At 43.8% G+C, this 26,761-nt stretch overlaps 1 protein-coding gene across 6 annotated transcripts in view; it reads right to left on the bottom strand.

Moving 5' to 3' along the window:
* The window catches only part of LOC101466366 (vacuole membrane protein 1), a 48,584-nt gene extending 23,256 nt beyond the window's left edge, over positions 1-25,328 (bottom strand). Inside the window, exons 1-7 of one of the 6 annotated variants that reach the window (XM_023152674.3) lie at positions 25,167-25,328; positions 23,573-23,672; positions 23,333-23,474; positions 19,460-19,550; positions 18,301-18,411; positions 7,428-7,652; positions 4,366-4,497 (exon numbers count right to left, since the gene is read on the bottom strand). In XM_023152674.3, coding sequence (XP_023008442.3) covers positions 4,366-4,497; positions 7,428-7,652; positions 18,301-18,411; positions 19,460-19,550; positions 23,333-23,474; positions 23,573-23,660 — 789 coding nt within the window. In that variant the 5' untranslated portion in view covers positions 23,661-23,672; positions 25,167-25,328. The other 5 variants (XM_012921969.4, XM_012921971.4, XM_076888880.1 and 2 more) reach the window with 5 other exon arrangements.
* Between the last annotated feature and the right edge of the window lie 1,433 nt (positions 25,329-26,761).

Here is a 26,761-nt window from a genome sequence, read left to right as displayed (position 1 = left end):
ATTTGACCAGTGAATATATTGTGGATGATTTGCAGATAATTCAAGCAGGTGGCCAAATAAAAAGAAACTCCTCAAACGTAAGGACTCAGCTGCACTCAGTTCAAGCTGGTTTGAGTCTGTTTACTTTTTTGAATTAGATATCGAAAGGAGAGAGCATTATATAATAAGAATAATATTATAATATACTGGATCGCTCCATTGTTTTTAGTGAACATGGTCTGACGTCCTGCGGACTTTTCATTGTGGAAAAGTCGACGAAGCGATCACTTTGTTTTGACTTTTGAGGGACAGAGTTCAGATGGACAAAAAGCAGGCAGTGACCAGGCAATCTGCTCCATGTGGAAAATCAAAGTGTCACACAAGGAAAAATCTATGCATAGCCTATACACAAGTCAACACCCACGCACATTTTTTTCTTCTACATAGAAGACATCTCCAGAGCGCTCGCGAGCCCCCCGACATGAAGACGGCTAAAGTTCATCTCATTAACTCCTGACAAGCCTGCGCCCGCTCTGTCTGGCACAGGAAGTGAAGTGATTAAGGACTCTTGATGCAATCGAAGCTATAGTCGCCTTTCAAAAAAAACAAAAAAACCAAGAGGTACAAATTCAAATCTGTCCAATGGCACAGCACACACACACACACGCACAAACACACACACACACACACACCCTGAGTCCACGTTGACAAATTCTTTAACAAGCTGTGGTTAAAGGGAAGCTGGTTTTACTCTGACTCACCCCCCTCCTTTCAAACAGTTTACTGGAAATAAAGAGGGAGGAGGAGGGAGGGGGCACTTTCAGAGAAGTCACGTGACAAGGCTGGGCAAACCACAGCACAGAGAGCCTTTGAGTGCAGTAGGCCAGGGGGGAAGGCAGGCATACGCCCAGCGCAGATGGCCCTGATTTGAGTTACAGGAGATAGGATCCTGGGAGTTGGCAATCAAGAATTCGCAGCCTGTTAACGCTTTCAATGCCAGACGAAGGAAAAAAAGCCCTTCAACAGGAAGTCATTTCTAATGAAGTTATAAGAGATCCAAGCCCAGCAGGATGTTCTGCTACGGTCCGTGTCAGTGCTGAGGATTCCTCTCTGGTGCTCTCACTCACACGGAGCTTGATTTAAGCAGGGAAAAAACTGATGTTCATGACATCAGCGTCTGGAGCCGTTAGAAAAGGCATGACTTCATTATTCTTCTGTTGAATGAATGAGGAAAAACCCAGAGTGCTTTGTTGCTGCGCATCACGTGCACTTGTGGCAGGAAGTTGGCACGTGCAGGGTGGGAGAAATACCAGCGGGTTTGAGTCAAAATGCTGGCACCTGAGAAACCTGTCTTACTGATGGGGGGTACAAAGCATCTTAGTCCGACTCTGCTGCACAGGGGGGAGCGTGTGCTATTGTGTGTGTTTGGGGTTTTTGGGAGGCGGGTGGGGGGGGTACGTATGTGGAACGGGGTAAGGGTTAGAGGGGGTCACTTCCTTCATGAAAAATTTAACCACTTCCTGTCTCATAAACAATGCAGTGATAGTTTGTCCCTTCCAGTCGCAGTGGAGTCGGTTTCCACCGCTGCCGTTAATGCTCAGCTGGTAATATATCATTTAAAAAAGCTATTCCACAGCAGATGAACGCCAACGTCCACAATAAAACGACGTCAGTTAATAAAAGGCTAAATGGTGGACGAGGAAAAAGAAAAAAAAGAGACGTGTTGTGGGATGTCCGTGAGCCAAAGAGGGAATCCCAAGAACATCCGAGCAACAGTAAAAGCCCCGGTGAGGGAAAAAACGTTTCCGTATGCAGCAGGTCTGTGCTGGTGCAAGCAACCCGCCTCCAGCTGCTATCAAAGTGCACATTACATATATACACAAACACACAGTTACCACATATCACAGAACAGAGCGAGCGAGAGAGAAAGAGAGGAGGGGAGAGAGAGATGCAAAGTGAGGAGAACAGCCTGACGTGGTGCAAAAGGAAACTCCTGAGCTCACATTGACCTAACGAGTGCATCCACATGCAGACTGGATGCTTTCATGACTGAAACACATTTCATTTTAATATCAAAATATTTTGAAGTTGCTGTTTTGCTTTTCTCTGTTTTAACGGCAAAATTCAGCATTCGATCAAAGCGTGCTGCTGCGCCGTTGTTGCACTGACAACAAACTTTGATTTATATGCTAAATGACTCCAGTCTAAATATATTTATGCCCAAGGAAAAGCACTGAGTTCATAAAAACCACAAATCTGAATGATAAAGCTCATGAAAAGAAAGCACATGTACATATCTGTGAATATTCAGAGCTTTACGAATTTGATGTCTGTGTCAGCGCAGCCCTCGTCCACATTTGTTGAAGTCGCTGATAATGGAAACAGCGGCTCGTCTCAGGAACCACACGTCGTTAAATATGTTGTAATTATTGACTTCAAAGTTCATTTGTGACAACTAATCACCGATTACTACTTCAGCCAGCTGAAGGCGTAACAGGTACAACGTGGTTTAAGCTGATCAGGTAGAACGAGAAGAAAAAGAAAGATCAAAGTTCAAACCTGCGTAGCTCCTCTGTGTTACAATAGTGCTGAAAGCTGCAACTTATTACTTATTAAATTGATATAAAAGAAAAAAATTACATTTTTAAATTGCTCATTTAAAAAAAACAAAAACAACTTGTGTTTAACTACAACAAATTGGCCCTGATTTAAATTCAATAAGGTGGAAATAACAATTTTTAACCTCCAAGGACCTGCGTCCACATATGTCAATGGTAACTTTATTGTCCCTGATGGGAAATTGATTCGCAGTATGTCAAAACAAACAACAAACATACAACCAACACATCACGTACACTCATTTAAAAAAAAAAAAAAAAGTCACATTTTGGGTTATTTAGACCAAAATACTCAATTTTGCTCTACAAGGGCCTGATATCCACTAACAAGGACGTTATCCTGCTACTGTTCTATCGAAATTTTAAACGAATATCCTCGGATGTGGCTCTGATTTTTCTTAGAAACAAAAATGAGGTTACATTAATTTTTTTTATTCATGTTTTTACATTCATCAGGTCCCAATCAGCCCAAATATCAGAGAGAAATTAAAAATGCTGCTGTGGAAGAGTTCGGGTCTTAGGAGGGTAACCTTTTATTTTAAAACAATTACTCTATACCTTACAGAAAAAAATATGGTGACCTTTGAAAATATATTTTTGTAAATACAGATGAAAAATAATTCATTAAAATGTGCTAAAAAAAAAAAGTGCTAAAAAGCATTTTGTCAGTTATGGCCAGAGGTCCGTATGTCGGCCATGTTACAATTAAATCCAGTGCTCGTCTGAAGAGGAAAGGGGGCGGAGCCTTTCAGTCTGTGGCACCAGGGCTGTGGACCAGTCTGCCTCTACAACTACGTTTGGTTGACTCTGTGGAATCCTTTAAAAAGCAGTTAAAACTTTACTGTTTAAACAAGCTTTCTGTTGACCAACGCTTTTTACATTTTTATATTTTTAATTTACATTTAAACTCTATATTGTGCATTTTTCTATTTATCGTACTGTTTATTTTCATCTCCGTGTGCAGCGCTTTGTGACTACCTGTCTATGAAAAGTGCTTAATAAATAAACTTTACTTACTTATTTAATTACCCAGAATGCAACTGTGGCTGAACAAGTCACAGATCCTACACGCATGCTTCAAAAGATGAAACGGACACTGAACACGTAGCAGTCCTTTAATATCTGAGACACCCTCATTAAAAAATAAAGTTATTGCTCGCAGCTCAAAGCAGAGAAAATGAGTGAGTCGGCTGCAGCTCGCTTCAGCTGCTGGTCGTTTTATCCACCTGACCTACCGCAGCCTTTGACTGACGATGGACATACACATGACAAGCCTTTGGAAATCCACATGCATGTTTCTGTTCATTCCTCTCCCTCTATTCATAATCGCAAGAGGGTGGAAAAATAAATATTTAGACAGAGTTGTTAGGCATTGTTGAAACATTTGCAGAGATGTTAGACATGAGAACCCAAAAAACCCAAAGTCAAACAGGAAATTACTCAACGAGGGCCCGGATATCGCGGGAACATTTTACTCTAGTGCATCATTGCTGTTCCCTTAGTCACAGCATTGTGAAAGCGCTGCAGTCTTGAGACACCGAGGGGAGGTTCAAACACAAACACACGCAGGTTACAAAAGCAAATTTGCCACATCAGACGTGACTTTTGGTATAGAGCAAAAAAAATGTGATGGAGTGATGAAGGCAAACGAGCGGAGAGGAAACGACAGAAAGATGTGCGATGCAGGAAAGAAGGAGGTAGGAGAGGGGAAGTTTGATTACAGAGAATGATGATGAAGATGATGAGTCTGAGATGAGCAGCGTGTCACCTGCGTGGCCTCTGCCTGGTCCAGCATTTCCTCAAACTCCTGGTAATCCTCATCATCGGGTTCAGTGCCAGACAGCCGAGCCGCTCGCGCCATGAAGTACGGAGGCAGCTCTCCGATGGCTGTGCCCACACCCTGTTCACACACGTTTCATTCATGTTTATACTCATTGTGTGATTTCATATATAACACACACTTCTGTTATGTCAAAATCTGCAATCGACAGAGCTTCTGGACAGATATCTCAGATGTAGAGCGCAGTTATTAAAAACACTTATACTGTATCCAAGATCTGCGGTTAAGTGATGCCACAGCTTTAAATATTAATTATGCCTCAAGACATCTGGCTGTGAAATGACTTTTTGCTACGCTAAATCATTCCATGTTTTTCTTGCCTTCAGACGGTTAATAGACATGAAATATCAATATCCACTATGCAAAGCAGCTTGCGATGCTTGAGGTCGGGGATTTGAGATCAGTGCGCTTAATGGGAATAAAACGGAAAAGATTTACAAGAAATAAATCCGGCAGATTATTAAACAATCATGGATACGTTAAACACGGGTCCAGGGTGTGTGAAACTCCTGGCTCCTCCTCTCCAATCTGCAACCTTTTCAAGAAAATTTAAGATGCGCTAACAAATCTGGGGGAGAGGGAGCTCGTCCAAGCAACCAGAACATCCAAGTCCGACAGCGACAATGAGCTTGTAGCCATATGATTGTGTGATTGTAGGGGGCTTAACAGGAAGAAAGCGGAAGTGATTTGGGGGGGAAATAAATCCTCAGCACTTCAGTCGGTTCACCAAGTTCATCCACCAAAACATGAGAACAGGGCAGGAGTTCGGAGGGGGGAGAGAGCGGGTGAGGGTTACAGACTTAATTAACACAATGAAAACAGCCGCCAAGAAATGCTGCGTTTTTGGAGTTGCTCACAGCTCATTACTTTAATGTTTCCAGGCACAAAGGAAAAGTATGCGCAAAGCCGGGGACAAGAAGATACAGTTAGTTTAAGTTTCAGATGACAAATGGGTGATTTCGAGATTTACCACATCCCGACACCCTTCGATGCACCGACAGCAACGAAAAGAAGAAAAAATCCTTTTGCACTTCAGTCGTCTCGTTGGAACACAAAACAACTTCTCCCCCAGAAGGATATAACTGACTAATCGCAGGCACATTACTTGTATGTTGCTGGATGGCTGGAGCCAGAAGATGATTAGTAGGTAGTTAGCAACCATGGCAGCAACAACAAGCCCAAACAATCATTCTCGGGAGGCGGTGCTATCCCCAAACCTGGCAAACTCGATCTTTAATCTGGACACCCTGTTCTCTTGTTAACACTGGAGTCTTTGATGAAATGTGCCAGTTTTTTTCCTCATAATGGAGATGTGTCTTAATCTCCCTGGCAGCTGCTCCATTCAGCAGCTCTGCCTCTGTGTGTGAGCATTGTGGCCGTGTGGGTTTGTGTGGGGGGCAGCGAAACGCGTCTACCTGCACGGCGCCGCTCTTAAAGCGGACCTCTGAGCTTCTCTGTCCACCGAGCACAGAGAAGAAGAGACAACAAAGAGGACAGAGAAGGTAGGAGGGGAATCACACGCGTCTCATCAGCGACGTATCCACAAGGTGGGAGGAGGAGGGGAAATGTTGACGTGGGCGCTTTGAAGCCGTGGGTGCGACAGGTGTTTCCAACTGAATCGCCGACAAGCCTCGGCCGAGGTCGTGCCAGGCTGAGGTTACAAAGGGGCAGTGGTTGGTTGGTAGTGGGTGGTTATGCATCCGAGGGGATTGGATAGCACCCCCCCCCGCCAACACACACTTGGATATCGCTGCTCGTAACACGATGCTGCAGCTCGACTGGGAGAAAAATGCGACTCCATTTTGAAAGCAGAGAAACGACCGTGCTGCACCAATTAATAAAACATGCACACCTTTTTTTTTTTACATGCTGGATCGGTGTGTGTACACATATATGGTAACACAAAGTGGAAGGTTGGAGGGGACGTTTAAAGTGAAAACGGATCAAATAAAGATCAAGTCAAAGGACCATAACTGCATAATTATATAAAATAAAGTTACGTAACGAACGCCGGTCTGAGCAGGGAGCCCAGTTCCAGTAAAGCCTCGTAGCTGATAACATGCATTTCCCCCTCATCTCTGAACCTTCCACATTAAGAGGAAAAGGGAAATGGACAACAATGATCAAAGTCATCTAATGTGTCAGACGCCAAGTTCTCTATTCTCCGAATGTTCAGCAGGTCCACACGTCACTGAGAAAACGTAAACAAAAGCGCACATAATCGAGCGTGACTGTTGTGTTTTTGTGTGCAAGTTATCGTCAGTGACTTTGTAAAAACTCACGCAGACCCACGCGCTCTGGAAGTGGACGCTGCTAATACGAGACCTCCAAGTGTTTGAAAAGCAGCTGTTTTCATATAAAGAGATAAAAATGTTTCTGACGCACGTCTGAAAAAAACCTCATCGATTGAAAAAAAGAGATGTTGGTCTTTGCAGCCGCAGGGTTGGTTAGAGGTGTGAAACCATCGATGCTGGTTAGGGGAAATTCACAGGAAGGAGCAGGGGTTTTCCAAGCAGACCAGTTATCAATGAATACATTTGCACCCAGTTTTAATGCACCTTTGTGTCGTTTCTGCTTTGAGTGTGAAAGGTAAAAAAATGCAAGTTAATTAGCATAAATTAGCATAACCTTTGATATGGCCAGAATGGCGCCAAAGAGTTTAAATAGTCTGTATTAGGATTCGATCTTCACCAAGTTTTGAGCGTGCTGTCCTTCAGGTTTTGGTGCGATTCTGCGTAACGACACCCACTGAATACGTCTACAAAGATGGTTTTTTCTTAGTTCATGAGAAACTGACATTTAGCAGACATGAGATATCCCCCTGTAAGCATCACAAACACTGAACACTGCTACGAGCTGTGGCTAATATGAAAGGTTGCTGCAAACTGTGACTGAAACGGAACGAAAGGAGCCAAACTCTGCAGGTTTTTAAAATGTTCTCATCTGTAATGTCCACAGCTGACGGTGCCTGACGTGTAACACACACTCACCCACATACAAGCTTCCAGACGGACTTTAGAGAGGATGGTCCACAGTGAGACTTTTCCCTGGAGCGTCTCTGACCCCACAGCTTCCACACCCACCTGCTCAGCACCAGAATCTGATGCTGGTGCTTCCTGTTGGGGACAAACTATTTGTTCTGGATACGGTGGCTCGGGGAAATCCACAGAGCCGCACTCGTAGGCCGCCAGGGTCACCGATGCTATGTGTGGTCCCTGGAAAAAGAGAAAGACAGAGATAGAGGCGGAGAAGAAAGGAAGATAAAGTGAAAAGGGAAAAAAGAGTGGGAGTAAGTCTACCTGAGTCAGAGAGGAAGACCCCTTTGTTATTAGCATAGACACCGATTGAGTCAAATACTGAGGAACAGAAAGGCAGTTATCCGTGGGCCAGTATCGCTCCTGTGTTTTATAAAGATGGGGAACGTTTGACTGCAAACTAGCATGACGAGTGACTCTTCCGTCTTTCCTTGCTGTGTGATGCCAGTAGGAAATGTTGAAAAGCAAAGCTATGATCACGTTTGAGTTGCCCTTTCAAACTAAAAGTGTCAGCACCAGAGTGGAGGGCCCCACATGGAAACGATCAAAGGTGGAAACCAAAGCTGAGAAACCGTTTGGTGCGCACACACTCGACATCTCTGTACTTACTCACCCACCAAGTTTGGCAGCGCAAAAAAAGATGAACGGTTTTGGGAACAGTTCAGGGTGACGTGTAAAAAACCCCGAGGTCAGCCTGACTCGTCCAATCGAGTCATTTTGCTCTTCTAACTGTATTTTCATCATTTTTACAGCTTTTCTGATAAACAAAGAGCTCATTCATACCAAACCACAGGAGGTAGATAATAGATGAACAATTAAAAGGCAGAAAAATGTGGTTTTACTGGGAGAGTTATTTTTAATAAAAACTTTCAGTTTCATAATTATTTATGACAGTCAATATGTAAACATGTCTGCAGTTTCACACATTTCTTACAATGTATGAACTACAGCAGCATTTCTCTGCCGTGTACAGAAATAGCACACATTTGCACGTCTTTTTCTAATATTAAAATATCTTCGGTATTAAATGTGCAAATAAACGTCTGTACAGTGAAAGAAAGATGATTTTCACTGGTCTGCTCACTAAAGATTAAAGTGGGCTGTATGTGGCCAACTATATGAGTTTGGTGGTGCACGGGTTCAACTTTGGATCCAGAAAAACACAAAAATGAAAAAACGCCAATAAGATCAAAGTATTGCTTTGGAAAAAAAACAAAAAACAGCTCATTGGACAAAATAAACAACATTAAAAAACAAAACAAAAAACACTTTTTTATTTATTTGTTCCAGTAACTTTTACAGGGTTTGCTTTGTGGTATTCAAAGAAACAAAAAGAGAGCAGCTCTGGTGTGTTTCATTAACACAACAGTTTCTAAGCTGGTGACCAGCGTTTCCCACTGATCAATACATCCAGTAACGTGTAGCCATACCTGTACACGCGCAATTACAATAATTAAGTAATAATAATGAAGGAAAAAGAAAATCGTCCCACGTTCTGGATGTGCTGCTGCCCGACAGGAGCGACGCTAAAGACCTGCCGTCTTTGCTCTGGTTTCCATTTCTGCCTCAGTGAGGCTTCCAGGAGTATAGAGACGTGTGCATGCTCCTGCCCCAGCACCCAGAATGCTCCTGCCCCCCCCAGAATGCTCCTGCCCCCCCAGAATGCTCCTGCCCCCCCAGAATGCTCCTGCCCCCCCAGAATGCTCCTGCCCCCCCAGAATGCTCCTGTGGAGACTGAGACTTAAACTCGGTAATATCAAAACAAACATTCACCACATTTCTGTCATGATGACATTTGACTTAAACAGAAGCAATTTAAGGCAAAGAGCTCTTAATAAAAAGGATTCATTTGACTTTGTTACTGTTTGAATCGACGTGCTGTTCTGCCGAGGCTCTGCTGGCTGAAGACAAAAAGTGTGAAAGAAATCCGCTTTTTAAAGTTTGCTATCTGAAAATGACACGGAAACAAAGGGTTGGTGGTTATTCTGTACAGGATGATAAGATCATCTTGATCCAGTTTTCTACAAACAGGAGAGGACGGCTAACTTTAAAAAATGCAGTCAGTTACTTTGTAGGTCACCAAGTGAACTTAAAAAAAATATTCCCACTAATATATGCACATGTGATATAAAGCAAAACCTTTGCATTACCAGTTACTACCCAACCGTCTCTCTAATACAAATAAAGACAAGCCCACGAGTAGGACGGTGTGACAAAGCAGCATGTATTTACAATGTATGTGTGTGTGTGTAGGAAGGGTGCTCCCAGTGACGCACAGGGGCAGTTTGGCATCACGCAATGCAGCACAAAAGCAATCTGGCAAGCCCAGGGTGGGGGTGGAACTTCCGAAGCTGCATGGGACAAGGCAGGACAGGACAGAGTGGAACGTGGGAGGGCAGGAGAGCGGCGTGTGTGAGGCAACAGGAAGCTGCCATGTCTTCTCTAGGAACTGTGCCCTCTTAGATGACACAAATGTTAGTCACACTAACACTTCATATCAGCCTCCCAGGACCTGCAGGGGAAAATGGATGCTCATGCACTGGTTACCAAAGCACAACACAAATGAGGAAAATCTTTAGTGACCCAGAAAGAGAAGCCTAGAAACTCCCAGCACTGACCCAGTCAGCCTGGATCCTCCCCTGGCTCATTTCCTGCCTCACCGACTCTCCAGCCTCAGATACTTAACACAACTCATGTGTGCAGACAAAGTCATCAAGCAAGATGTTTTTGTGGACAGGAAAGAAAAAATTCCTCTTGTTCACACCTCCCTGCTCTATCTTGGGTAACGTTTGTTTACCAAACACACACAGAGAGCCTGCCAACGGAGTGACTGCGAGAAGTCTCTCGCTCTCAGCCGTTGCTGTGTCACCGCTTCTCAGCTTACACAAAAGTCCAGTCCTCTCATGTTGTCCAGGTGATTCAATATTAATCTACGGCCCAACCCACGACTGTCAGGGAGCTGCTCTCCGTCTCGTTTGGCCTTTGACTCGATGACACATATGAACAAATATGCCGATAGTAGTAAATACACAGGAATTTTCCCAAGAAAGCGTTCTTCTGTGCCGATCACTATTAACCTCCTAGGACCTGCGTCCACGTATGGACGTCACATTTTGGGTTGTTCAGACCAAAATACTAAATCTTGCTCTACAAGGGCCTGATATCCACTTACGAGGACGTTATCCTGCCCCTGTGCGATCAAAAGTTACAGTGAATGTATGTGGATCTCATTTCTCTCAGAAACAAAAATCAAGTTAAAAAAAAGAAATCAGGTAATTCTTTGTTTTTACGTGAATCAGGCCCCAATCAGCCCAAACAGCAAAGAGAAAGTCAAAATGCCACGAAAGAGTTCAGGTCTCAGCAGGTTAGCAATGATAACACTAAACAAATAATTCTACCCAAGTCACTCTTCTACCTCCATGTTTGTTTTGACATCTGCCCAGTGCTGAAGACGTTTGCAGCCACCATATTACACATCGGTTCTGACAAAGCTCCTTTCTGACACAATGGGATCCATACTGGAGCATTGCTGGCATTCCTGTGGTGACGTGCAGAAACCAGTGCCTGGGATCCCCACTCCTGGGTATGAGACTGGACTCGCTTTGGATCTGGGGTGTGTGTCTGAATGCGTGGTGACCATATCATAAATATAGAGGGAGTGGGAGTGCACGGTCCAAACATAGAGCAAGTGTCAAATGAAACAAAATATATCAGTGTGGGATTTTTAAAATCTAAAGTCAGTGTGAGCCGCAGACCCTTTTTACCCCTGATGCTGGTAACAAAGACACAAACATCATTCTAAGTGGAGACTTGGATATTTTTAGGAGCCCTTTGTTTGTTTTAATTGAATTGAAAGTTTTTATTGTCATTACAATAATATAACTGTACAAATAACATAAACCGACAGCCAGAGAACGATGACACAGACAGTCTGAGCACAGACACCAGTTCTGTAACTGTAACTCAGCTTAGTGTCATGTTTTTGTGGAATTCAGAGCATCAAACTCTGAGCCTGCCTGGAAACCAACCTGCACAGGTGTGGTCAGTCATTCAGTTTGCCTCCTGCTACGTTAAACCTAAATATTTCTGGAGTTAGAAAAACAAAATGTAGGCAGCAAAGTGTAGCATCCCATAAACAATGGCTGATATCTGTTATATGTAGTCTGTGGTTCACAGATATATACATAGAAGAATGTATGCAGAGAGCCTAACATGATGACTTCATGTGAGAATGTAGTGGACTCTACGTTTTATTCATTCATAAGCGAACGGTACATTATTATAAGTTTCATTATTCGTCACAGTGCATGACAACACTGTGTTCCCATTAGCACGCAGCGACACACGACCAGCACATTTGCAGATCATATATAAACACACATTATTCTCCTTCTCCTCCATTTTTGGTATTTTAAAATTGTTCACTAATAAAAATCGCATATTTTCTTCTCACAAATCAAATGTCAAATCACTGTTCCAGCCACCAGTCACAGAGCCGACTCCTTGTTGGTCTATAGTGGCAAATGCAGACGCTTTCGTGGCCCAAACAGGACATTAATGGGTGACCATAAACAGAGCACTTTTCAGTGACCACGACCGCACGATAGTCCAGTTATTAACAGGTCACTGTGGTTGTTAAGGGCCATTTAAGAACATTAGACATGGTCCAGCCAGCATAACCTGCTCACCGCTTCTTACAGTGGAGACTGCTGGAGGCAGCGCAGGACAAACATTAGAGGTTAGTTCGTTCTGAAGAAGCCGTGGTTGGGATCTCTGAGGGAGGCAAGAGAGCTCGGGAGAGAGGCCAGTGATGGAGCAGGGAGGGGGGGAGTACACACACACATCCAACCACAGGACTCTGTGTTGAGAAACACTCACAGAAACAAAGTTTAAACAGAATCAGCTTCAATCAATTCAAATGCTTTTAGACTAAATTTATAGTTAATACGCTGGATTCAATATTTTTACCAGGATCCAGATTTGTTGTTTTAAATCGATTACGGTTGAAGGAGTTTGTTCTTCTAACGTCTGAGCAGCAAAACAAATGTTCAGAATGAAAAACAAGTTTGCTGCATTTTTGCTTTTGCACTTGAAATTAAATCACATTAAAATTGATTAAATTAAATATTAAATCTGACCGAAAGTAACCAAGTTTAGAGTCCAATGAAAGCGTTTTTTAATTTGGAAAGATTTTAATTGGCCCATATCACAAGTATCACTGATAGTGGAGAAATTGTAATTATTTGTTTATATAATCCAGTGTTGGGAAGGTTACTTTAAAATGTATTCCACTACAGATTACAGATTACATGCCCCAAAATGTATTTTGTAACGTATTCTGTTACGTTATTCAGTGAGAGTAACTATTCTGAACACTTTGGATTACTTAACATATTACCATGCTTTTTACAGCTACATGAATGAACTATTGCTGTGTGATTTATTACTATTACTGAAGGTTACTCTCCACACCAACACCAACTAAAATGTATCTTTCATTGTCATTTATAATTAAAGCACGATGTACAAATATCACTAACGCAGGAAGACAGACTCCTGGTACCCAGAGAGAGTCCTTATCTGCAGAACATGGAGTACGAGTGAGCGCCGGCCCAACAGATCCACCTGAGGGTGTACGAATGAAAAGCACCGAGTGACCTTTATGAAAGAATTTCATAACAAAACTATGCTTGAAAAAAGCTCAACAACCAGTCTGCCAGCAGAGCTCTGGTTTGGTCTGGTCAGGTTTGGCTTGTTCTGGGGTTTGTTGGTGCCATTCCAGACTGGCTACACACTAAGCCCACTTTGGCCCAGGGTTTGCTTCCTGTGGCTGTGTGTGGGTGCGTGTGTGTGCGTTTCAGAACGAATAGTTGTTGTACTTAGTATTACCAGGACTCCTGGGGCCTCTAAGACACAGAGAGACGCATGCTTTAGATAGCTGAGGTGAGACAGTTAGGACAGAGAAGCCATTAGAAATACCACACACACACACACACACACACACACACACACACACACACACCCACCCACCCCTCTCTGGTATTCTTTTTGAAAAACTTTGGTGAAGATGAGTAAGTCACAAGATGTTTGGGCATATTTATGTCTCCAAACTAATGAAGGAAACGAATTACTTAAAAGTCATGAATGAAAGCAATTGTGCTGCGTACTTCTCACAAATTTTTCCCGTTTTTTCCCCACAGGAAGTAAAAGTCTTGTTTGCAGTTATATTCCAGTTTCAGTCATTTCTGTAACAGCTGCAGTGTACACACTATCGAGATGTAGTTAAAAATGAATGGCTTTAAACTGAATTTAAGAGGCGTTGCAATTAAAGGGAAAGATCCATTACTTCAGAGCAGCAGTGAGTCAACAGCACCTTTTCAAGAAACTGAACTCGATCCTGATGTGTCACCCATGTTCTGGTTCATGAGTATGCAACGTATCAGTCGTCTCTTTGGCGAACAGAGAAATAATGTGCCGGTCATGTTTGAACATGTGTGGGTAGAGCCAAGCAACTTCTTTCATGGCAACTTTTACATACAAATTAAACCCCATGAATTAGAAGATTACCTTTACAGCTGTCCCAGGAGCTCCCTCAGCTAATCAGCTCTCAAACAGCTTCACACACACACACACACACACACACACACACACACACACACACACACACACACACACACACACACACACACACACACACACACACACACACACACACACACACACACACACACACGGGAAAAAAAAAAACAAGCAGTGGAAAATTTAGACCAGGTCCGACTGCCGAGCAGCGTGAATCACAGCTCAAACAAAGCACCCAGGTTTCTGTCTAGGTGAAGGTTTCCTATTGTTTGCTGGATGACAGCAGGACTCGCATCATGCACCAGCTCCACAGTGGCCAGGAGAGTGAGCGCTACGGTATCTCAGGAACACACGACCCAGTTATTAGCTCAGTACACTGGCTTTATTAGCAGACCGCACTTAACTATACAACAGCAGCTGATCCATAAAACTGTGCGACAGTGGCAGCGACGACAACTCGGGCCAGTGTGTGGAAGCCACGCTCGCAGACCTGCTCAGCACTCAGTGATAGTTGGCACTAATTAAAGCTTTGCTCCTGGTAATTGCCCACAGACAAAACTTAATTTTAGGAGGGTTGCTGGGGAAACTCTGTATATTCTGCACAAACCTCCTGTGCAACCTATAATTTAGCAATCCTAGAAGAATCTCAATATAGAAAACTACACAATGTTCATTTATTTAGACGATCCGCTGGTTTTATTTATTCACATTGTTTGGAAAACAAATGATAAGTTGTATACAAACATGTATTTTTTGTTGTCGACTCGTTTCTCCTCCTAACTGCTCAAATGTGTGCACGTGTTTGCACCTCTCAGTCACAAAGTAAAGACAGAAGCTGCAAAAAAAAGACGACCCGAGTTGTTATTATGAAAACAGAAATGTGCTTCGATTATAATGACTTTAATTCATTGTTTCTGTTGACTTAACATCGAGCGCAATCATTTTCATGCTGCCCATAATGACTTAATGGCAACAGTCATTACTGAAGGTAATTTAATGGTGGATGACTCATATGAGCTCTCTTCTAAAGTATTTACGACGTTCCCCAGCTTTCTATGTGAACCCCGTCTCAGTGAGAACTCACACAGCAGTGACAAGACTCGTCACTCATAACTTTAAAAAGTGAGCCGGGACGAAAGCTGGTCCCGCTCGTCACAGCGATCGCCACAGCGATCGCCACAGTCGTTTCGGTGGACGTGTGCACAGGTGCAGGACTTAAAGTGTACACACACGTGCACTTTTGTAACGCCTTTGCGGCCGCTTTCATAGTCTGCATTGTGAGCACCCACCCACGACCTCCTTTCTCAGAGCAGCTGGATAAAGTACACTTGATGATGTGCCAAGTGTGCCTTTCCCCCTTTTCTACGGCTGAGTTGCAGCTTTTTATCTTTCTCCATTAACCAGTGCTGAACCACGCACAATGATCTCCCACAGTCTCAGCAGGATGCAAACAGAGTGGAGACACGGGGTAGCAATTGGCCATGTCAGAGAACAGAGGAGCTGCCACTTCTGTTCTGGTTTCATTGACTGGGTTGGTTTGCCTATACAGGCTCAGTACCCCCCCCTGCTGGAGCCTCCGTGCTGTTTTCACAATGTTGACTGCCTCCCGCCAATTTCGAAGGAAGTAGCCTAATAATATATGATGTGGTGTTTTATTTCCAGCTAATCTATTAGCAGTATAGGACCGGCATATCAACCGAAAGCTCGCCTCTTCGACTTCCTACATCAGAGTAAACACTGTGGCTGATGGGAAAATGTAACAGTTACTGCAGGAGAAATACTTGTAAAAAAGAAAAGTTATAGAAACCACAGTGTCATGTGTGGGGTCACATGAAAGCAGTGCTGAAAGGGACCTCGGTGGCATTTAAACTTTGAAGGAGGCACATTTTTCTACAAATTCACATAAAGATGCACCTTTTACAGTCCTGTGATTTTTACCCGCTGGCTGCTCATATACACGACACCGTTAAACATTTGTTAAGTAAATAAATAGATCAGTGTCCAGTTTATTCTTTATAGAGACCGTTTTTTACATTAACATTACACTTCTCATCATTCATGTGAATATGTGAGGAAGCTACAATGTTTTACAATATGTTTTTTTACAACCGCAAAACTGGATACAAAATTACAACTCTATTCTGAATGTGTGTGACTTTTCCTGCATTACAGACATGTTAAGGCCGCTTGCACCACCTACTGACACTTAATAAAAACAAAGTCACACCGTAGTTCCCCCAGCGCTGTTTTGAAACAGCAGGAAAGTATTGTTTGTAAAAAAATTTGAATTTTAATGTTTAGATTTAAATTTGAACTAAAATAACCTCAGCTCTCAGGCAGAGCTGCTGGCATACAATTACTTTTATCATCTGCATCTAACAACGATTAAATTACTGAATCATTTTAATCTATAAAAGGACAGAAAAGATCTAAAAATGTCTAAAATTCCTTAAGTGGCATCATCCTTGATTTCGTCTTTTTAGACAACAATTTAAATGTGTCAGAGCACCACTCGAGTAAACATCACACTTTTTACAAGCTGAATACATATTTGTCATTGTTTTTCTTTAAATAAGGCTACGTTTAATATCCATCAATATCCTTTCATAAAATCGTTGATCTATCAGCTCGTCACAGGAAGCACCTCCGTTACAAGCGGTGGCGTCTTTCCCAAATGTTGTTGGTAGTGATCAACACTGAGAGCTCACATGAACTCCAGTTCTGCCTTTTCAAATTGTCATTCCTGCTTATAAACACAATGGAAACTAGGCCCAGAAAGGTCACGCAGCATGTGTTGGACTTAAAAGTTTGTGGAGGCATCTTAGCGAGTGCTTTGCACTTGACCCACTTACTATCACTGACCCAGTTCCTAAAAACAGAACAAGAAGCCTGCTAGCTTTCTCCAGTGCTCACTTACCACTTGTCAAAAATATTTTTTCAGGACCCAGAAATCTAGAAAATCACAGAGTAATCGACGCGGCTCATTTAGCAGCGCTTCTACAGAAAAGAAGACGCATTCTCCAAGGCCACTTTTGTACTTTTTGGATTGGCCAACACCAATTAAAATTTGGATAGGAGCCAATGACACAAATGCGACGTGAAATAAGTAATCTGTTGGCAAATCCCTGTTTGCATTGGTTTGAATATTCTTGCCTGATCACGATGTTTTTTGTCAGTGTTGGAGTCATATCACAAATTGCAGGTTTGTCAGTAAGCAGCACTTCCTTCCTACAGTGAAACACTAAATGCTTAAAAGTAATTCTGTTCAAACTATTTTTATTGGAAATTCTGTACATTTGTTTTTTAAGTCATGAAATTCTTTGGTTAAAAATCACAGTATCAGCTCTCGAGCAACAGTATGAGTCAAATCTCTATAAAAATGCGCACGAGCCGCTCCAGCAAGGATCATCAAGTTCTGTCATGAACCCGGTGACACCACCGCCTGCAGTAACAACCACGCTCACTAGATGGTGACATCTTACTGGCAAAGAAAGTGAGCCGGACCGCTATTGGACTAAAAGAAACCAGAGGAACGCCTCTCAAATTACATTTCAGAGCACCAGAGTTGGCTTTTAAAAACAGCAGCATGGAGGACACGCACTTCAAAGTTTCCAGTTCAGCTCCACTGGGTCAGGGCACAAGAGTGTGACGGTGGACTCCTTGATGACAGATGGACTGAGAGTAGTCAAACAAGCAGATGTTTGGGGACCCTGCGCTCGTCAGCGCTAGAGACGCAAAAGCCAACACGCCTGGCACTAGATTAAAAAGAGAGATGAAGAGAAAACGGGGAGTGTGCGGCGAGGAGAGGCACAAAGAAGAAAGTAAGAAGAGGGAGTGAAAGTGAGAGTGAGCGGCACGGTAGGGAGCAGGAAAGTGGGGAGAAAGGAAAGAGAAAGAGCTCAGATCGGGGGAGGGAGAGTGTTTTTATCCTCATGTGCACTCAGTCAGAGGGGTCACTGAGTGCGATTGTTCCTGGACTGCCTGTCAAAACAGCGTGGCTACCAAAGCGCCTATTCACTGTGAAACGCAGACGCACGCAAACACACATTAGCACACTCACGCCAAAATCTCTTTATCAGTGCTCTTATTAAAAACAACTACTTGACAGCAGCATCAAAACCAGCTTTTTTAATACCTGCGTCACAGCACCACCATCATCCAGCGGCTCTGAGCCCTGTCACAGGCATGCACAGACAAGTGAATAACTGCAGCGTGAAAGAGTGAACACTCACACAAAATGCCGTCTTACCAGATAAAGGAGGAAAGTGTGCAAGCCAGTGCCAAGACCCACAGAGGAGAGGATGCCCAGACCGACCCAGTAGGCACACCACAGCGTCTTCTTCTCCATGTAGCACACATACTGCAGAGGCCAGAGAGAGGGACGGTCAACCACATGGCAGAGACACATGCACAGAGTGTGAAGAAAACAAGAAAAGGGGAAGGGGAGGGAGGGGGTGTGCACAGTGTGAGCAAGGAAGGGACAGAGTGAGAGGAGGTGAGAGTGTGTGAAACAGAGGGTCCTCTAAAGGCTGGGAGAAAGAAAGAGGGAGAGGAAGGAGAGTGAGGGAGAAACCTGAGGTTGTTGAGTTTAAAGGACAGAGCTGTAGGGTAGGAGTGTTCAGCACAGAGCACCATTATTCTTTCCTGGTGGCAGCCAGCTCTTACACAACAAGCAAACAGAAGAAAGCCAAGATCTCTCCTTCTCTGTTCATCCCCCACTATCACTCCATCTATCGCTGCTGTTTACACCGCCTCCTGGAAGCCCGGGCAGGTTGTTTTCAGGGGGAAGCATGGAGTGTGTAGATTATGGGAAGGGGGGAGAAGGTGGGGTGGGGGCTCTGACCAGTGACTCCATTTCCCAGGAAACCCAGGAACACAACAACAGCACATACGCTCTCTGGCTTTACTGGCAGGATTCGGGGAAGCAGTGCCAGCCAAGGGAGATTGTTACGTGTAGTTACTGAGAAGTGATTACACAACTCCATGACTGTAAATAACGCTGATTTTCTTCCCCCGTATTCCAGGGGGCGTTAAAAACAGCAAAAATGTGAGCCGTCTCTGGGGGATTGTACAGCACGGCATGCTGCATCTGGGCATTTAGAAGCATATTTATGAGAAACTGGCAGATACAACCAAGCACGTTTATGCAAATATCAGCTGTCAGACAACAACATACTACTGTCAGATGAAACCACAGATTTCAGGCACTCTACAGCTGATGTGGATGCACGGGCAGGACAACCCTGCAGCAAATATACATGTTGCATTCAGTGCTGCGGTGGGCTAAAGGTGAGGAAATATAATCATCAAAAAAGTGACTGCCACAGGACCAACTACGTTAATAACCTCCTTGCATATGAATAGTTAGGATACGCCAAGAAATGCAATATGTGCAGAGTTTTAGTCACCTGGGTGTGTGCTCCTTCAATACGATAGGCAATGGAGAGGAGGGTCAGCAGGGTCAGCAGGCCAAACACAGTCTGTCTCTGCTGCCAGAGCCTGGGTGAAGAAGCAGCGAGTGAAGGTAGACAAACTTGAGACGGAAGTTGGTGGAAAACAAAGCAGAAAGACAATGTTTAATAGGGAAAGTTTGACGCCAGAGGGATCGTCAACAAGGACGTTTAGTGAAAGGAAAGGATTTCAACTTTGGACAAGAGAGACATCTGTTGGAAGCTAATCAAATCACCGCAGGTCTTCACCCATAGAGGCCGTGCTTCCAGATGGTGAACACATCCGAGTAATATGCAGCCTATAAAAGCACGTGCTCGGCCATAAGTGCCGTTACTGTCACCTCGTTAACATGTGTGCAGTGTTGCCAACTTAGCGACTTTGTCGCTATATTTAGCGAGTTTTCAGACCCCTTAGCGACTTTTTTTCTAAAAAGCGACTAGCGACAAATCTGGTGACTTTTTCTGGTGTTATTGGAGACTTATTTATGACGACTTTTTGACGTGAAAGCGCGGATCGCTCTTACTCTCACCAAGCAGCGGTGCTACCGTGGGCACCTCACCCGTGCCAAAGCGCTCACGGGCGGAGGACAGTCCTCCCCCAGCTGCTGTCAGGGCAGGAGACGTTCACACCTGTGCGTCCAAACGGCAAATGAATCGCGCATGAGCGAAGCCGCTGCTCCCGCACTGACTGTAACGCAGTCAGGTCTTCTTTTACTGTTGTTTTGTGGATCACAAGCTTTAAAACTACTTATAAACACACACACACACAGTAACTCCACCAGAGCGCCTATTTCGGGTCACTTTTGCCGGTCCAGGCCTGGATAAAGGAGCAGGGTTGGAATTGTGACATTAAAAAACAATAATTGCTAAAAGAAATTTAATTCGTAGTTCTAAATAAACTCTAAATGCATTTAGGACGTTTTTACTCACTTTGTCTCTTCCACGATGTTATTTCTCTCTAAAACAGCGTAGGTTACAGTAACATTAGCATGACCAATTATGTAAATTAGGCGATGACGTCATTTGGCGCCTTCTAGAGACTTTTAGGACAACCAATAGCGATTTTCCTTACTGAGGAGTTGGCAACACTGCATGTGTGGAGGGGAGAAAGTATTCGAGCAACTTAATACAGAGCAGAATGAATCCAAAGCAGAAACTCTCGCGACAGTCGCAAAGACATTTATAGACTTTGAAAAATAAGTTATTGTACAGACGTTCACGTACACTCACCGTAAAAAGATAATGCTCACGTGTTTATTTTGAATGTTAGAATTAAACGTTTTATGAAAAAACTAAACGACAGAAGCTAACTATGCTATCATCAGATTTATGGTTGATGCTAAGCTAACCTTGTTTGTTTGCCCAGTGACCAGGACGTGCACATCTGTAGAAAAGGTTGGCTAGCTGACACATTACAGTCTGTGCGTTTGTTAAAACCGTTTCTTTCACATATTTACTGCCCAAACTGACACGGAGTGAACAGAAGCGCATGCGCGCTGGTCCCAGGTGCAAATAATTAGGGTTGATTAAAGGAAAAGTCAGAGTAGCATGAAATTAGCCCCCAGTGAGAAGGTCAGAGCAAACAGTTGTCTCCATGTGCTGTCGGCTTCACTCACTTATTTCAGGTACTGGAGCACACCACATTAGCACTGACATGGAAAACTGGCTCTTGTAGCTAATTAGAGGTTAGCTAATAGAAATAGAATAGAATAGAACTGGAAGCATTCTAATAAACTCAGAATTAATCCATTAAAAATACCTAGGGGCAGCTGCCTGTTTGTGGAAGCCATACCTCTCCATACCTTGTAAATTACAAACCGCTTTTAACAACATCCAGGATAAACCTCTCTGCATGCGAGTGCACTAAAGCCCTAATGTGTTTGCATGTGTGCTGGGGAGTAGCAGCTTCTCTCAGTCACAGCGCTGCTCGTGGTGCTTGCGGCTCACCACATCCTCTTGTAGTTTTAGAAAATAAACACGTTGTCCTGACACGCTTAACCGCAAAGGCCCCCCTGAGAGTACACTCTGACCTTCTTCTGGGTTCTTTGTTATTAGGTGTACAAAGACACGTTTTCCACCACAGGGAACATGCTGTCAAGACAAATTCTGACGGAGTCTGAGCTGATGTTGTTGCTTTGTTGGTGGGATCATGCCAGTGTGTGTGGCGGAAAGACTTTCTTGGTAGAAAGGAAGAGGAGTGCAAAGTGAAAATATATACACATGTAAACAGATCCTGTGGTGTTTTTGTTGCACTGTGCTGAAGACTGAAGATAGAACAACAGTTAACTGAGACAATCAACGTTACATCTGATCTGGTGGTGTTTATATCCTTCTTGTGTAAGTGAGGACTGCATAGTGCTGCCTCTTCCTCTTTTTGTGCAATGAAAGCAGCAACTGTCACTATAAATAATACTGAAAAAACTACTGCTTAAATAGGACAAATCTATGTGCTGATTTCCCAGTGAAACAAACTCACAGGACATAAATGTTTCAAGTTTTTCCTTTTATTCGTCATTAACAGCTGAGCAGATGCAAAGAAGCTATACTGAAACGGTTTGTGCATTGTATCTTACTAATTCACCAAAAGTCTAATGTTACCACGTTGCCTGTTTTAACATTACAGTGGGGCAAAAAAGTATTTAGTCAGCCACCGATTGTGCAAGTTCCCCCACTTAAAATGATGACAGAGGTCAGTAATTTGCACCAGAGGTACACTTCAACTGTGAGAGACAGAATGTGAAAAAAAAATCCATGAATCCACATGGTAGGATTTGTAAAGAATTTATTCGTAAATTAGGGTGGAAAATAAGTATTTGGTCACCTCAAACAAGGAAAATCTCTGGCTCTCACAGACCTGTAACGTCTTCTGTAAGAAGCTTTTCTGTCCCCCACTCGTTACCTGTATGAATGGCACCTGTTTGAACTCATCATCTGTATAAAAGACACCTGTCCACAGCCTCAAACAGTCAGACTCCAAACGCCGCCATGGCCAAGACCAAAGAGCTTTCGAAGGACACCAGGAAAAGTATTGTAGACCTGCACCAGACTGGGAAGAGTGAATCTACAATAGGCAAGCAGCTTGGTGTGAAAAAATCAACTGTGGGAGCAATCATCAGAAAATGGAAGACATACAAGACCACTGATAATCTCCCTCGATCTGGGGCTCCACGCAAGATCTCATCCCGTGGGGTCAAAATGATCATGAGAACGGTGAGCAAAGATCCCAGAACCACACGGGGGGACCTGGTGAATGACCTGCAGAGAGCTGGGACCAAAGTAACAAAGGTCACCATCAGTAACACACTACAACGGCCTAGCCAGTCTCCAGACCTCAACCCCATAGAAAATCTGTGGCGGGAGTTGAAAGTCCGTGTTGCTCGGCGACAGCCCCAAAACATCACTGCTCTCGAGAAGATCTGCATGGAGGAATGGGCCAAAATACCAGCTACTGTGTGTGCAAACCTGGTAAAGACCTATAGTAAACGTTTGACCTCTGTTATTGCCAACAAAGGTTATGTTACAAAGTATTGAGTTGTATTTTTGTTATTGACCAAATACTTATTTTCCACCCTGATTTACCAATAAATTCTTTACAAATCCTACCATGTGGATTCATGGATTTTTTTTCACATTCTGTCTCTCACAGTTGAAGTGTACCTCTGGTGCAAATTACTGACCTCTGTCATCATTTTAAGTGGGGGAACTTGCACAATCGGTGGCTGACTAAATACTTTTTTGCCCCACTGTATCATTAATGTTAAAGCTCTTATTGACTGAGCACTCGCTCATGAAGCCACAGGCAGGAACAGATCAGAGACAGTGCAGTCTCACCTCCACGTCCAGCCTTTCAGGGTGATCAGCAGTTCCAGAGTGAAGTAGTGAAGCGTGAGCAGAGGTTTCTTCCATAACACGAGGGCTTCGCGCTCATCCAAGTCCGTCTGTCTCCCGCCATCCGCAGGGAGCCCCGAGTCTTCTATCATTCAAGAACACACACAAACAAATGTGGGCGCGCAGGAGAACCATTTATATACTGGTTCACTTATAGTGTCATTAAGCATTTTTAGACTTTACCTCCCAGCTCCCCATTTTGCTGCTCCTTTACACCCAGTCGCCTCTGAAGCAGTTCACCTTCGGCCCCACACTTTGCCATCTCATTCATCTGGAAGGCGTCCTGCTGAGACAAGAGACGGGCATTGAGCGCAGCGTCGCGCATGCTGATCTGCTCGCCAGATCTGAAAGCGCTACTGGTCCCAAACAAACACAGTGTCGCTTTCAATAACACGGAGAACCCCCGAATATTTTCCACTCTCAAGCATGTCTCCATACACACTTGCACACGGGGTAAACAGCTGCTGTTTTTGCTACTCCTGCATCCTGCAGAGCGCCAGTAACCCAGTCAGGCCTGTGCATGACCTAATAAGTACCTTAATTAGCGCTGATACTGGGAGCGCATGCAAATCTTGTTCATTTTTCTGTGCAGACAACTTTTGAGAGGTTTCTCCCAATAATCTTCAATATGTTTAAATAATAGATTTAACGGTGTAAGACGGTGTTGTGCTTCATGCTTCCTCCCTTCGTTTGTTCACAGGAGATCCACGCACCTCCGTGCTCGTGCCTGCAAGCATGTAAGTGTGTCACTACAGAGCCTCGTGTCTCTCAGGAATCAGTGAGCATCAAGATGGGGACTCTGACACTGAGGTGTGCAGCTCACCATCTGCTGGAATTGCCAGTTCCTCTTGCAGACACACACATACTCTCAGAGCTTAATCCCTCTTTCTGTGCCCTAGCTGTGCACCTCTGGCTGTTTAAAATCTGCAAAAATAATTCATGCTTCCCAGATGAATGTGAAGTACATAGTTTGTGAGACTTCCACTCAGTGCTTGCTGAAGGTTCAAGGACCTGAACACAAACGTATGTTCAGCATTGGAAACACGCTTCCTGATCGCTGAAACGGCTCACACTGGCAGCTGTGAATAGTTGGCAGGCTATTTTGTGCTACTGAGATGTTGCACACCAAAAAACGATGTCCTTCTTATACATAAAGAACTGCACATAGACTCAGTGGCAGATTTCAAACCTTCAGGACATGTGCTCATTAGAAGCACTCACTCAATGCTGCAACAAATCATTTGCTCGTTTGCACATGAGAAAACAGAGCCTTGTCCAAGAACCATGCTATTCATCATATCCTGTGAACAATCCCGACAATAGAAATCTGTGCCAAACCGGTCTGTTTGTGCAAAACATGAACTTTTGCTGCCACAGATGTGTGCTTTATTCTGCAGAACAGCTATTTTGTTCAGGAGTTAAACTGCAAACTGTGCGTCACAGCCAGCACCCAGTAAACAGTTTCATAACGACACTTCTGCTTATGTGAGGCTCATAGCACAGCGCTGCTCCAGCGCCTGATTGCGCAATCGCTTCTACCAAAACAACTCAGACCTGTTGAGTAACTGCGAGGGACAATGAGAAATCCAAGACAGAGCGCACACACTTCCAGATGAGAAATCCAATACGGCGTAATCGATTCACACTTTTGTTAGACACAAATGAGAGCTGCACACTGGAGACGGGTTATGGACTGAGTGCAAAACAAAAACAAAGGCCTTAAATATGACACCAAAGTCTGTTGTAGAAATGCATGATGCACAGAGAGGAAACTCACCGTTCAGCTGGAGTCTCGTCTGCAATCAGCTCTGAGCTTGTAGAAAACAAACCCTGCGGTGGAGCCCCAGTAGCAATGTAGGGCAAGAGCACGCGTCCCCACGAATTGCATCATAACTCGAGTGCAGGGTGTGGTGATGAAGGGGGCCAGTGAGGGATAGAGCAGTGATGCTGGGTTTCTTGGGGGGGACACACAAACACAGAAAGAGGGAGAGATTTCATCTTTTGCCTGGTCAAACCTCCAGAGAGGCAGTCTAATTAAGACTCTATAAATAAGTGGATCACTTTCCTGGAGCGCACTTCTAACACGTCTCAGTCCTCTGCAGGTTTCACATTGAGGATGCATGAACGGCATCGTGTCAAATTAGAAAAAAACAACTCCAAAACTAAGGACATTGCAGTTTTCAGGTCATTAGTAGAGCCCTCAGCTGTCCGCTGGCGTGTCTGAGTTCCTGTCTCATCTCATTTGCCAGAGTTAAAAGAAGAAGTTGTCCACTCTTCTCCCACAGGTGGAAGGTGTTTCTGCGAGGGCTCGAACACAGTCCGGGTTTACTGTCTCCTGGGATCTTGTTAAGAAAGCGGAATGATGGGAAGATTGCAGAGCAGGTGTCATTTACCACCCGACCGCACGACATGTGATGTTAAAATGACAAAGTACAGCCTCTGCCTGGACGTGGTAGCTCTGAGTTCAGTTATAGTCATGTCAGAGGTCATTTAGTTCATATTTTAAAGAAGCACAAAAACATTATAATAGTTTCAAATGAAAAGTTTTTCCACAGAAATGTATTTGGAGATTTCATTTGTACACGTAGACCTCCGATCTTTGTTTCCTAATATGGAACATATTTGTGTTCTTCATTTGTCTTTGTGTTTAAATCACAATCTTCGAGATGAAATATTGTCTGTTTTACAAAGGTCTGATGGGAAATACAAGCAAAATATCAACCTGTAATACTGTGCTCCTTAGTGCTCATCAAACGAGCTGGATGAAAGGCTTATAGTTACACAATCCTTCATAACACAACGCTGTCACGTCTCAGCTTGCAGTCTGATTTCAGTGATGTGGGCAAGTGGACAGGATGTAATCTGATTACTGTCAGATCATGTACAGCTGCTTGTAACAGAAACTAGCTGTTTTGTTCAATAGGGGGCAGTGTTACCTTGAAGTTTAAAAACCTCACTGGGCTTACTGGGGAAGTCCCAGGATTATGTTATGTCTGTATTCCCTGTGCGGCAGTTAATGTCACTTAGAAAGTGGGATGTACCGGTTTGATTAGCTCTCCGTGGGAAAGCAGAGACATGTTTGTTTGTTAAACTACATTTTAACCTGTTAAACCTCCAGCATGTTTAAAAAAGCTGATACCTGGAGATTCAGCAGGATGATGCAGGAGCTCTTCAGGAGTGATGGAGAGAAGCAGGAAAGCATGTGAGTGCTAAAACAGGGCGCAAATATTTGCACTTGTTTGACAGTATATGGCACCTGTTGGTATAACAGCTCGTGTCCTGGTGTGTGTGTGTAGTGAAGTGGAAGCGATCAGGAGAAGACTTTCCAATGCTGTAAGCAACTGCAGAGAGGAGAAGGAGCTCTGCTGGAGG

This window comes from Maylandia zebra, linkage group LG10 (assembly GCF_041146795.1).
Source record: "Maylandia zebra isolate NMK-2024a linkage group LG10, Mzebra_GT3a, whole genome shotgun sequence".
NCBI classification, from domain to species: domain Eukaryota; kingdom Metazoa; phylum Chordata; class Actinopteri; order Cichliformes; family Cichlidae; genus Maylandia; species Maylandia zebra.
This window is presented reverse-complemented; position numbering and strand designations above follow the sequence as displayed.